Raw genomic sequence first — 13,998 nt, 5'->3', positions numbered from 1 at the left:
GAAATCTAGGCTTCATCCTGAAGGAAACATTTGGCCATATCACTGCTCTGCAGTCTACAATCGCTTCTGAGTCAAAAATGGACACAAGATGATTCTGCTCCCAAGCAAGCGCTGCTGCTGCAGCGTGGGATTATCTAGCCACGTCCACCAGCGCTGAAGCCTGGTTTTCTAAAACGAAGCCCTCGCTGCCTCCCCCACACCCCCCTGGTATTCAAAGGATACATGGAATTTCTACAGACCATTCAGAATCAGATTATCTGGAAAGCACAAGTGTGTTGGCTATTTATTAAGATCTTAGCAGCTACCACCACACCCAAAATTAAGTGGCACACAAGAACTGGGGGTTGTGTGCTTCAGCCTAGAAAAGCCCTGCCAGTATTAGAGAAGTCTTGCTTCACCGAAGTGTGATCTTTCTACCTTAGAGAAACCTGCTGAAATGCTTGAACCAACTACGGGGAACAACAAAACTGGGAAGAATCATTTAATATCTGCATAAACAGAAAGACACCTCAAACTGACCTTCAGGTTACATTCTCTTAGATAAGACTGCATATCATACAGTGATGCTACATGAGTTTTCATTAAGATCTGCTGAAGTAAACAAGAAATACAGTATGATCCAGGAACGAGCTGGGGTATAGAACTTGCAAAAATCTTCCAGAGGGAGATGATCAATTCTTCGTAATCGGAAAGCCATCTACTTAAAAAAAAAAAAAAAAACACAACACAAAAAAAAAAGCAGCAGGTAAATTTTGCATGTACACACTCAAACTGAAATAAAAGGAACATCAGCAGTTTTAATACCCGAGAAAGCAAAATTATTATAGCTTCTAGTGGTTATGTACTGCAGAAGTACACAGAAGAGTGAGGTTTCCTAGCTTCAAGAACCACATGAAAGAAATGACTACAATAAAATAAAATATATAATCTTTATGCAACAAATCATATCTGGTGGTCACTTTTTTATCAATTAATTAAAAATTAAGTTATCAAATCATCATTTAGGAGTGCCTAGACTCTACGCATTTCTTTATGTTTCTCGAAGCACTGTTTTAGCTATGCTTTGATAAGACACCTCTCCATTGGTCTGGTTTTAAATTTTTACTATGCAGCTTATTAATTTCACAGAAAGCTTCCAAGAGTGGACATTTGGTACTGATAAAATTTAAGGAAGCAGCCATTTTTAATGCTGCACTGAATAACTTTTATAGCATCACAATTCCTGTTAACTGCTGCCTACCATTAGGTTTAGAAAACTGAAAAAGGTTAAGCGTGCTGTTCAGGTAAATATGACAGCCGCTCACTAATGAGAATAAAAGGACTTTCCAGTCCAAAACCTGACTTCCCATTTATAATGAAGTTACTCCTTCAAAATCAACAAACATACAAGATCTATAAACATTCAGGTGTCCAACTCTGGGCTAAGTCAGCCAAAGAAAAAAGCAAGATTATATCGTGCTTTACTTTAAAGCTGAATTCAAGTTGTTATACATTAAATACTATGTAATACAGCTTGACATAAAAGTATTATCTGTACAACTCTGGACGTTTCATCAGCTGCAAGAACATAAGGCTCCAAGGTGGTATTTCTCAGTGGACACTTACCCTTCAGGAAAGTCTGAAGCTATACATGTACCAGAATTGGTGTAGATGAGCTTTGAGCAGAATCATCTTTTCTTAAACATATTACATACTTGTTTCTTACTATGGAAAGATGAGAATTCTTTTTCCCCATTACTTACTAATGACTCGACTATTTCACAGCTCCCTCATGATGAAAGTAAAACTTGTTATAGGTCATCATCTCTTTAGCAAAGCAACAGAAAAAAAACCACTATCATAGGAACAATTATGACTGTAAAGCCCATGCACCATTAAAAAAAACCCACAAAAAAAAACACTTGACATGGAAAGCACAACACATTTGAGGCTGTTAAAACCTTACTAATTGAAAATACTTTCAAGTGTAAGATTTTTTTTTTTTTTGATGAGTTGATGTCCATAGCTGCAAACTTCCTGCGGAAGTCAGTCAGTAGATTAATATGAAGACTTTTTTTTTTAATTGTATTTTGATTCATAAAGGCACATGTAAAAGCTCACAGGGCAGTCAAATGCCAAACGAACAAGCTTCTGTTACACTAATCCTCTCAAAAGGAACTCAGTCAAGCATGCGTATTGGTTGAGATTATTTCATGCTCTTCATCACTATGGGAGGTATAATCTTATGCTGTATGTAAAATCCTATCCTTTGTCTCTGTGTATTTAATACAATCTACAGTCAGTCTTTCTGAAGGACTTTTCTGATCACTGATACTACTTCCCAAAATGAGGACTGAGATGAATGAGCTATGAGCATCTATTTGTATATTTAATGCATCTATGGAAGCTTTTCTAGCCCAGGCTTCTGCTTCGTCTTACTGGGCAGAATCACTCTACTTCTATTATAGCTCTAGTATGTAATGCACAGCAGTTCTGTTCAAGTTAAGGCTGTGTTATGGTTTACTCGTGCACTACAGTAACACGTGCATAGGCAACTGACCAGGAGAATTTAGTCTGACAAACAACATTCAATGGGTGGGAAAGATACTTAGTTATGTAAAACTATCGGCACAAATATTACTCATCTTGGAAGAGGTGGTATCTATTAAAACCAAACTGACTCTGACATCCTTGAAACAGGAGCTTTGAGACCAAAATCGGAGCATTAAGAATGTGGTGCAGTTTTGGGAAGAAACACTACAGAAGAATAAATATCGTACAGATTGTGTTTGTGGGCAAAAGTGAAGCTGGAGCATTGCTAAGAACATAATGGGGCAGTGCGGGGAAACCTGGTAGTAGCACTGCTAGCAGCCCTAAAGCAAGCAGAATACCAAGCTTAGTAGGAGACTGAAACAAGCACCAACTCAAGGATGCCTCCTACAGGAGAATATATATATACACACTGCTGGAAATCTGCGCTGTGGTTTTAAGCATGTTCAGCTTGCTGCAGCTTCCTGCAGCATCCAGTGCTGTGTTATCATGCAAGATGTCCTTTAACATGAAAAAAAATAAGGGACAGACAATCTCACTGTTAGATTTCTAGTCCAGAACTGAATCTCACACATCAGATAGAAATCACCAATTTTTAAACCAAAATTGAGCCTATGCTGGGATTTCTTTATGAAATGCTACACAAGGCCTGGCCATTAGGTGTCACCTTTGTACAGAATATGTATGACGACATTCTCCACTAAGTTAATCAATAGAACAGTTTGCATAATAAAACCCCTAGTATACCAAGTTTTATAGAGTCCATAGAGCTAGCAAGCCAATATGTTTACAGGTGTTCTGCAAAACAGCTAACAATCCTCAGAATCTATCGTTTCAGTGGATTCACTCAGGTACTTCTTGCAGAGCTTTATACTAAGTTACTTACTAATCTAGGCAGGCTATACGGCTACACAAATTGAAGTGGTTTTATTTCAGTGTATTTCTGCAGGCTAGAATACTCACTTATTTACATTGCTTTTCCCACCCACAACTGGGCGTCGACTTCCTTAGAATGATGGAGGTCCTTTCCACAATAGAATTGATGGACAAGCCACTTAGGATACCTTTGTTGTTTTTCCTCACCTCCAGCAGAGCATCCACAATTTTGTCTCTATGTGAATAAAAGACATAACTGTTTACATCACATTTTGTGCAATACTTTTAGCACTTAGTTACCATGGATATTGGATCCATTACAAATCAGGGCAGAAATGAAATCCAAATACTCTCACCTGCTAGCCTCTGGATGAATTTCTTGAAGTTTCTTCATTAATTTGGTAAAGCTGCTCAAGTTCAATGCATTAGGAGAAATAAAGGCATCATATGAATTAGTGGAGAAAGGAGCAGATGTTTTCTGCAGGAAATTTTCTCCAGTATCCTAGAATTGCATCAAAATAAGCAAAAAGTGAATGGGTTAAGTATTGTACAAGTAATACAACGTATCTTTACTACTAATAAATATTCCTGTTATGGAAAAAGAAAAAGTGAGAGATACAGATTCAGGTCAGTAAGTTATTCTAATACAACCACTCATATTATCCAATCTGTAAATTAGAAATAAGACTACTATATGCATTTATCCAATCTGTAAAGGAGAAATAAGACTACTATATGCATTTATGTGTAACTGACATTCCTGCTACTTTAAATCAGATCCGATTTATATTTCCTAGAGGACTAGCATGTTTAATGTTAAATCCCTGAAAGTAACATATCTATATAGTTTATGAGAGCAACACCAGCAATTACTAACTTTGCCTTATCCTCCAAGGACCAGCCTGAGCAAATACACAATACTATATTTATACATAGAGGTTTCTTAGATTTATATTGAAAACCCCAAGAGTTTTCCCTCCAGTATCCCAAAATCTTTCCTGTATAAAAATCACAAGACATTCACATAAAAAAAGTGTTACAAGTGGAAACTCAAAAGAGGATAAAAGCAAGATGAAAAATCTAGTGCAAATGGCTAGGTTCCCAGCTGGCTTAGGATTAAGAAAAAAAGATGGGAGTATCACAATTTGATGCAGGGACAAATGAATGGTGCTCTCACTCTTCCACAGCAGGCCAGAAATTTATTACTGACACATAACATGTTTTCCTATCCTAACACCATTCTACATATATTAAATGTAACATGTTATGGGACAAGAAGTTTTAAGGCTCTTAATCTGCCATATAAAGGAGCATTAGTAATAATTATTTACCTTTTGATTAACTCCAAGCAAATAATGTACTGAATCCTCAGTAGATGATTTCAGACCAGGGCGCTTTGTTTCTGAAGGTACTTGTGTAGAGCAAGAAATTTTTGAAGAAGTTATGGGAAGGAGATGCACATTCTCAGAAGCAGAGGTGGTGTCAGGTGCTTTCACAGAATTGGAGGCTGAAGTGAGTGATTTATCTTGATCATTTCTTTGACTGTTATCAACAGGTTGGATTTCATGCCAAAGCTTACTCGTAAGTACTTGAGAAACCAAGTATTTATACTCTGACGAAGTATTTACCAGTTCAACACTTACTGGTTTTCCTTTTATTTTTTTCTGGTTCATTTCCTCTACAGCTAACTTTGCTTTATTAGTGTCTTTAAAGGAAATAAATGCATACCTAAGGCATTAAAAAAAAAGGAAACGTATTAAATTACTATCAATAAGAACACATGATGGTTCTCATCTTTTGAATATTAACTGTATCTCCATTAAACTCAACAGAAAATTTCAGACTCCTTAACTTCTCAGAAGATGAGAAGCTGTCTGGAATGACAAGTTTTTGTCAACCTATCTGTATCTACATTAATTACTGAAACAAATTAATGAGCAACTCCCTCCTCCCTCCCATGATTCACTTACTTTGACAGAAAAAAAAAAAAACTGAAACAAGTAAAACTTGTATTAATATACCTGTAGTTACTAGAATCCACAGAGATAAGAGTGTCAGAAATCTGATACTTCTGGAAATGTGATCTTAAATCACCCTACAAAATAGAAGCATGTTTGGTTGCAATGTGTAGTATGAAAGAATTCAGAAAAGAGGCAAGACATTACTACTACTATGTAAATAAGAACAGGCATACCTCTGACACTGAGGAACTTAGGCCACCAACATGAATAAAAGAACACTCATTTCCACTCTCCATTATCTTCGCTTCTAATAATAAACGTTAAGAAAGCAAAGTGTTACTAACTATTCTTGTTTCAGTTCAAGCTAACATCTGCTCTGTAGATTTCGGAACGCATAGATAGAAAACCTTTAAAAAACCTAAAAGAACGAAGAATATCTTCTAACAGAAATTGAGAGTGTCATGAGAAGCAAAACAGTTCAGTTTGTGAAATTTGTTTTCCCTGAGTATTTCCTGAGAGTTGAAGAGGCAGAAGAGGTACAACCAGAGAAAACACTGGTCTGAACTAACAGGTACCAGTGCTAAAGCATGGGTAGTATACTGTGAGTCCCCACCACAGAGCACACAAGCTTTCAACACACTGGGCCTTCTAACCATGCCCATCACCAGGACCCAAGTCTCCAAACACAGACTCCCAGCTAACTCTTAAGAAGCCAGTATGGGGAAGAAAGCAGAAGGAGGAAGAAGAGAAAAAGATTTCCAGCTACACGATTGGCTGGACATTTAATAAATAGAGTTTAACCACCGTAGGTAAAAGTTTTCAAGGAAAAATGCGGATGAAGAGAGCTGAATATCTGTACAAGCATTCACTGCAAAAGTCAACAAAAAAGTAAGTCTGAAAACCCAGCTAGCATTTTTTCCATGTTTACTTACGCTTGTAGAAGGAACAGAATACTCAAATAATAAACAAACACCATTGGCACACATTGTATGGCAGCGTAAACACATGACCTTACCTCTTAAATCAACTGTGTCTTGTTTTTCTTGTTGCTTTTTTGTTTCTTCAGATATTACTGAAAAATCTGCTACTGCCAAGTCCTCTTTAGCATCAAACCAATATTCATTCCCTTCTTCATTTTTCACACAGCCTTGACAGTTGAAATAAATTTCAGTGTGTTAAAATTCAGACCGTGGAATGTCATATGAATGAATATCAAATTTCTGTGAGCTTAAGAGGATTCCAGCTACCTACGTGACTTGGTACTACAGTACAAAGAGGTGACACATACTAGTTTTCACTTCAGATTTAAGTAGCAAATTTTTTTTTCAAGATGTAAAGTATAATATAGAGCTGATATAATGTTAAGCATTCCATCACAGAAAGTTGAGTATCCATATATACGTTTTTACACAGGGTTTGTTTTTTTTTTTCCTCCAACAACTTAACTAACAAATAATGTAGTATTTGTACCAGAAGCAATTGGCTTACCACGTTCCACATCCTGATCTTTACGTTGTTCTTCAAATGTCTTGGAGGAAGTAGTGTCACTTGGCTGACTGCCATCAGTTAAACATACAGTCTGTGGATTGTCCTACAAACATGTTTCAGTTATGTCATAGCACTTGCACCTGATTATATGTTATTTTTCTGAGCTTCAGAATATTAATTGATTAAACAGGTAAATTTTAAAAAGTTAACCTACTGATCATCTTCAAGAACCCCCAAGTTATTTTAAACCCCCAAGTTTATTTTTGAAAGGACGATCAAAATTCTGGTCACATCAGCTGCATTTGTGATTACAGGCAGAGAATTCCAGCTTGAGTCCTGAAGACTGATTGTATTTGCATATACCTAAAAGGAGACTATGCTTCACAACATTAATGTCCATGAAACTCAGTAATGAAGAATTCCCTACCATGCTGACAGAAATCTTCCTTTCTTGCAGTTTTGGTGCTTCAGTGTCAGCTTTTCTTGCACCTGAAACAGAACTAAAACAGATCCAAAAATTTCATACAAAATGCGGCATAACAATTTTAAATTCTACAATGATACCAAGTACTCTGAAATATTTAAATGTTTAATTATTTAAATATTTCCAAAAGCTCACAGTAAAATAAATAAAATGTGCTTAATAAACCTTAGTTTAAAATGAGAACCAAAGTTTTTTGATACCTCTATTTTATAAAAGCATTGGTTGCAACCTGAAACATAAAGCTACGTTCTAGGTTTATGTTAGGCTATTTTTCCTTTTATTCCGAGATGGCTTTCTGTGTGATGTTTCAATGTATGTCTCTACAATTTGAAATCTCTGTGCAATTTTTGATTAATTTTACTAATGCTTAACAAGAAATTTGAAAAAGATCTCTAGTTGTTTACCTGATGCAGTGAAAACTTATTGCCAAATTTGTTTTAATCTCCACTTACATAAAGTATCTGGACATGATTCTTGAACACGCAGTACCACACATCTGCCTGAAATATGAGTTTATTTTTCGATCATTCTTCATAACTGAATGATAATCTTAACAGAACAGCTGCTTATATGCCTAACATTATCTTTGTTGGCAGCAAAGTCTTTTTGTTTTGTTGGGGTTTTGGGGGGTTTTTTTTGTTTGGTTGAGTTGGTTTTCTGGGTTTTTTTAGTTTTGGGTTTTTGGGGGGTTTTTTTGTTGGGGTTTTTTTTACTTGTTTTTTTTTTAAGACAGATAGCATTAAGATTAGAGACAAAGATTTTAGTAGTGAAAGTAGGGAACCAGGAAAATTACCTGTAAATTGAAAACTTTTGCTATAAAGATCCTAAAAATACAACTCCATAGTTTACATATTAGAACACTACAGAGTAAAAATGTCTTTAAAATAAAATCACTGTATCCAAAGTGCTATGTTAGTCTTTCAGCTAAACAGTCTGGAGCAACAAGATACATCCTGAAATAAAGAAATTCTAAGTTTAACATCTTTTAAACTCACTTATTTATTTTGAACTTTAATAAATACCAGAAATTAGGACTACTTACTCATAGCAAAGATCCTCTCTGAACAACTGTCAAAAAAGAGAAGATTTGTCTTAATTTTCTGAAGCAAAATTTATATTAAAAACAAAAAGCAATTAAGAAATTACCTTGCACGGGACATAAGAAGAGGAGATTGGGAACAACTTCATCTCAACTGATAGCGGCGGAAGTGCATTTAAAGGTATGCCCATTTTTATTTTCATTCTCATACTGTTATAATTCTTTTTTAGCTCTTCCAAAACCAACATGAGAGATGAACCTAATTCAGTATTTCCATTACATCTGTTAAAACATATATAAGAAAATAAGATCAATTTAGACAGATATTTCATTTATTTTACTGCTTCCAGAATTGCCCAAACATTTTACAGTATTTAAAGATTCCTCCACATCGCGCAAGAACAGGAGCTCACTCCTAACACGCACAGTAGCTCTCTGGAGCCATACTCTGCTTCACAGCGTTATTAGGGGTTCTCTTGAACCCCCTCCTAAGCTATGGAGCAGACACTATGGCAATGAGGTTTTATAGCTATCCGTGGCGCAGTAAAGCGTTCAGAGGCAGGACTTCTTGGTTGAATTCCAGGTTTGCTACAGGGCGTATGCTTTATCAGCTAGAGACTCTGCAATCACCACCCCCTTCCTCCCTCACCTCTTAACAATCCTGCACCTCCTCTCTCTTTCTCCTTTACCGCCTCCTCCCCAGCTCCCCCTCCACCCATCTCGTCCACTCCTGAATGGATTCTCTGTACTATTCCTTCTGTACTTTTCCTCCTGTACAGAAAGACATTCCTGGAAACAAACTGTATTTTGCTGGGTCTGTGAAAACTACAGAAAATTTTAGGCTGAAAGTAAGACTTGGCAGTTACAAGAATGTAAACTCTTTTGGACAACAATGCTAACTATAAACACTATTACAAGCTATAGATAGAATACATCAGTAACACTTAGCAATTAAGGCCTTTTAACCAAGTTATCCATTTTATTTAAAAGGACATTAAAGTACATGCCTGCTAAAATGTGTGTTTTCCTCCAAAGCCAGTTTGTAAATCTTCAAGCAGTGCTGATAGCACATCTGATAATGAGTGTTTAGAATCTGCAATTCTGCTTCAATCGCTCTCTGCAGTATTTTTTGACAGTAGCTTGATGCAGAATTCTTCACAGCTTGTTTGTCAAGGTGTACCGGCCTTTAAAATAATAATAAACAAAATCTTGAATCCCTTGAATCAATATTTTACATTCATTATGTTTTATTTTGAAACAAGTAGCTTTCCAGAAGCTATTTCTGATACAATTTAAGGAAAAAAAAGAAAAGAAAAATCAAATCAGTTCTTCCTATTTACTACACACAAAAAAAATGATGTCTTACAGTAGCTTTCACATTGTAATCAGCCCTAACTGAGAGGTGGAAACTGCACAAGCACCATAATCTTTTCTATCCAAAAAGTGCAGTCATAAGAACAAAAAGAAACTTAGCAACTCTGTTGATCTACAGACACACTTATTTTGCTTCCACAGTCACAGAATAATTTAGGTTGGAAGGGATCTCTGGAGGTCTGCAGTACAAACCTGTGTTCAAAGCAGGGCTAACTTCAAAATTAGCTCAGGGTCTTATCCGGTCCAGCTTTGTTGTTGGGTTTGGGTTTTTTTTGTTTGTTTTAAGTCTCCAAGAAAGAAGACTGTACCATCTCTCCAATGCTGTTCCAGCACTACTCTCACTGTAAGAAACTTTTTCTTATACCCACTTAGAATTGCCATCACTGTAAAAGGCTCTTGCCTTTTCAAAATGCACCTCTGCAAAGAATTTAACTCTGTCTTCTCAGCAACCCACCACCAGATTGCCAAGAACTGCAGGGAGGTTCCCCACCTCCCCAGCCCTCCCTTCTCTGGGCTGACCAAACCCAGTTTCCTCGGCTCTCCCCACACATCAGGTGCTCCACCAACTCCCCTCACCAGCTCCATGGTCCTCTGGTGGGCCTTCCCCAGTCTGCCAATCTCTTTCTTGCACTACAAGGCCCACAGCTGGAGATACCTTTCCAGATGAAACCTCACGAGCACCAAACTGAGAAGAATCAACACTTCCCTCCATCCGCTGGCTGCGCTCTTGCTAATGCAGCCCCAGGATGTGGCTTCCCTTCTTCACCATATGGGAGCACTGCTGACTTACACTCAGCTTGTTCTTGGCCAGCCAGACCTGCAGACCAAGGCTGCTTTGGTCTTTGTTCAACTTCAGGAGGTCTTCAGCTCATTCTTCTTGCATGTCCATGTCCCGCTGAAAGGCAGCCCTACCCTCCATCGCAGGAGCCGCTGCCCAGCAATCTTTTAGTACCATCAGTTTTGTTAAGTCACGGACAACCTTTCATTCATGAAAAAAAAATCTTATCTAGCATCTAGAATTCCAAACCAAGAACAATTCATGACCCACCTGTCAGCACTTATCTTTAAATCGCTGCTACAAAGCTCATTTTTTGATTCCCGCTGTTCCTAAACAAAAAATGTTTAAAAAAAGTTACAGATTAACATTTGTATAGACAAGTTCTGAGCAACTTGAAGTTAAAAAAAGTTCTATATATCAAAATATATTATGGTTATGGTTTCTTTTTTTAAATTACCTGTATTTGTGAACTTCTTTCAGCTGTTGCAGTATTGCCATTTGAGTGTTTTTCCAGCATCTCAGTAAGCTGTGACTGAATTTGCACCGTAGTACCGGCTCCACATGACCAGTCTGTATTGCAAGCAACGTCTGCACAGGTTTCATGGCGCCATCCCACAGGTCGAGATTTGTTCATCATTGTTATCTCTGTATTAATAGCCCTGGACGAGAGACAAACCTGAGCACTGGTACTTCTGCTTGTTGTAAAGCAAGCTCTAAAATCCGAACTCACATCAACAGCCTGGCTAACCATAGAGTCACTGGTAATGTTTTTCAAGTTTCCACAATGCTCCAACTCCGAGTTCAGAGAGCTGGTATTTCCATGGGAGGATTTATCTGCAACTTCCACCTCAAAAAAGGGATTCTCACTAGTGAGAATTGCAGAGACTGGAAATTGGGTTTCGGCATCCTTTGCAGTGCAGTCAACGCAGATGGCACCATGTGCGCACACACCAGATTCTTCACAACTGTAGAAAGCAGAGTCCCCTGCATGTTCACAAAATTGTATGGCTACTGCAAGGGCCCTCTCCCGTAGTGACAGCAAAGGATTGTCTTGCTTCACTGAGATGCTGTGAATGTGTCTGTCATTGTTTTCAGACACTTCTTCACTTGTAGCCGTTTGGGGTGGCAGCGTGCCGTCAATCAGTGCAATGTCTTTCACCTCTCCATTTTCTAAGCTGTCACATACAAGCGGATTTGGACAGACCCTTTCTTTACTCCTATAAGCACGACTTTCAAGTATACTTCCATAAACAACACTATGATACTCTGTTGGCTCTTCCTGATGATCACAAGTCATGCCATTGCAATCTGGAAGAGACAGAGAGTCCTGAAGCAGGTGGGGAAGCTCTGGCATAGCTGCTTCTGGGCAGGTCTGGTCACCTACGCCATACTCAGAAGCAGGAGAACAATCTTCTGACACGTCAATGAGATTTTGTTCCTTTGGGACTCCCCCCCCTGGAACTTCATGAACTGGATCTATCAGCTTTAAGGTTTCAATTCCTATAGTTTCCTTTTGCTCAGAAAACTCACTTGAGCTATTCTTATCATCAAAATCTTGCTCGTGAGCACTGAGATACTCCAGCTGTGAATCTTCACCTAAATGGCTTTGTCTGCAATCATCACACACCCCACAATTAAAGTGCATATTGTCGCATGCCCTTCCCAACATAGCGGCTTCTTTCTTGCTTTCATCTACTTGCGCACAGCAAATTCTCATTCTCTTTTTATTATACATTTCAATATATGCATCTAAAGATGAACTTAAATAAGGTAGGCTTTCCTCTGACAACTTTAATTCTGAAACATTGACAGAACGTGCCTGGCCAAAACCAGAGTGGTTAGCTCCTGCTGTAACATTTCTGACAAGCGTGTGCTCAGCTTCCTTGGAATAAGAAAAAAGATGGGAGGTCTGATTGAAGCATCTCCTTTTGCTGTTAACATCGCTGTTCTTTTCTAATTCCATGGTACAAACACTTAAGTCCTCCTCCTCAGAAGTGATCCACAGAACTCACTTCCACTGCAATCTCTCAAAGTCATCAGCTTGTCTCTTCCTATCAGTTTCTCACCTTAATAAAAATAAGAGAAGTTCAAGATACTCCATGGTGTACAAGAGGCCATTACTGTTTAAAAAATATCTTAAATTAACCATCTTATTATTACCTACTGCATGCTAGTATAGAAGCTAAGAATTACACGGTACATTCTCAAAGAAATCCTAAGAGCTCATGGAAGGCTGTTAAAAGAATTTGCCGTTCTTGCTTGTGTGATTTCAAATGAGCAAAAGCATCCTCAGAGACCAATCAATACTATCTTCTCAACTCTTGGGCAAAGTTTCCATCCTCTTACCACTGAACCATTTCTTGGCTGAGTCATCAGAATCCCTGTTGATACACAGAGAGCTATTTACATCGTACACTAACTTCATGACAGCACACAAGGTGTTTCAATGCACGTACTGACTCTGAGAGTCAGGTTACTGACGTTATCCTGGATTCAGTGACCACAAACTGACCTCACATCACTGATTGTATACTTTCCTGTAAGCACTCCTTGCCACAGAAAGCTTACAGCTTTCCAAGACCGGTATATTTACTGTAGGGAACATCCTCCAGTCCAGGAGCTATGAAAATTTTAAAAACTACTTAAATGAGTGAAGAGGTGAACTTAGAGCTCTGTGCCTTCTGAGAACTAAAAACCCTTCAGATGTTGGACAAGGGGGAAACAGAAGCATATTCCTTTTAATTCTGGGGAAACAAGAAGAAATGGTTATCGAGCACAGAACCACAAGAAAACCCAAGAATCTTTACAACCAAGAAGTGTAAGACATAAGGGAAAACAGGAAGATGGTTTCTTAGATCAGAGCGCTTCTTTTAGCTACAGAAGAAAGCTGGACAATACACCAAACCAAAACAATACACCGGCTCTGGACTTGCAACAAACCTAGTTTTATAGCAAACATGAACGAAAAGCAGAGAAAAAGCATGTAAGGATGGAAGGGATGCTCTTTGTGAAGCTTGTTTCTTACAAATGGTCGTCAGTTCTTCTCTGCCTTCCCCCAAAGCTCATAATGAAGAGAGGGATACATAGAAACATTAGACATTTCTCAGTTAGGTGTGCTTTCTAAACTACTGAAACGAAACATAACAATTTTATATTATAGTCACAGGTCTCTAACCCGACTATAATCTTACATAAAGCATAGCAAAATACAGTCCTGCCTGTAACTCTTCCCCCTGCGAGAGCATGCAGACCAACCAACAGGCCCATAAGCTGGGTTTCATATGCTTCTAAAGACACAAGTCACTGGTTCATCCTCCAGAGGAAGTTTCCAGCTTGGTGAAACACAGTCCATAAGGAACTGAGTGAAGTACTGAAGCGAGACACAAGCTGCTGGTGGAGCATGAGGGGAGACTGGAAACTCAGGCCTGCTTCTTGGCCACTGCTGTGGGATTAACGTACAAGTTACGTG

At 38.2% G+C, this 13,998-nt stretch overlaps 1 protein-coding gene across 1 annotated transcript; it reads right to left on the bottom strand.

The window, feature by feature from the left end:
• Window positions 1-662: 662 nt before the first annotated feature.
• RBM44 (RNA binding motif protein 44) lies at window positions 663-12,198 on the bottom strand. Its single transcript, XM_019473618.1, has 14 exons — window positions 10,987-12,198; window positions 10,800-10,858; window positions 9,385-9,561; window positions 8,485-8,659; window positions 8,381-8,406; window positions 7,282-7,354; window positions 6,855-6,957; window positions 6,382-6,513; window positions 5,600-5,673; window positions 5,427-5,500; window positions 5,034-5,133; window positions 3,762-3,907; window positions 3,493-3,640; window positions 663-697 (listed from the first exon to the last, which is right to left on the bottom strand). Exons 1-13 carry the CDS (start codon window positions 12,196-12,198, stop codon window positions 3,493-3,495), a joined length of 2,499 nt encoding a protein of 832 aa, XP_019329163.1. The 3' UTR covers window positions 663-697.
• Between the last annotated feature and the right edge of the window lie 1,800 nt (window positions 12,199-13,998).

Source organism: Aptenodytes forsteri, unplaced genomic scaffold, assembly GCF_000699145.1.
Source record: "Aptenodytes forsteri isolate BGI_AS27 unplaced genomic scaffold, ASM69914v1 Scaffold264, whole genome shotgun sequence".
In the NCBI taxonomy this organism is placed as follows: domain Eukaryota; kingdom Metazoa; phylum Chordata; class Aves; order Sphenisciformes; family Spheniscidae; genus Aptenodytes; species Aptenodytes forsteri.
Note: the sequence above shows the minus strand (reverse complement) of the source record. Positions and strands in the feature narration are given on the sequence as shown.

Bases quoted from the DNA above. Each gene is read 5' to 3' on its own strand.
- RBM44 (XM_019473618.1), bottom strand. From the start codon at position 12,198: ATGTTGGGAAGGGCATGCGACAATATGCACTTTAATTGTGGGGTGTGT. The intron at 9,562-10,799 runs GTGGGTCATGAA...ATTATTTTAAAG, and splicing joins TTAAAGATAAGTGCTGACAG to GCCGGTACACCTTGACAAAC. The intron at 5,134-5,426 runs GTATATTAATAC...TTAATGCCTTAG, and splicing joins GTGGATTCTAGTAACTACAG to GTATGCATTTATTTCCTTTA.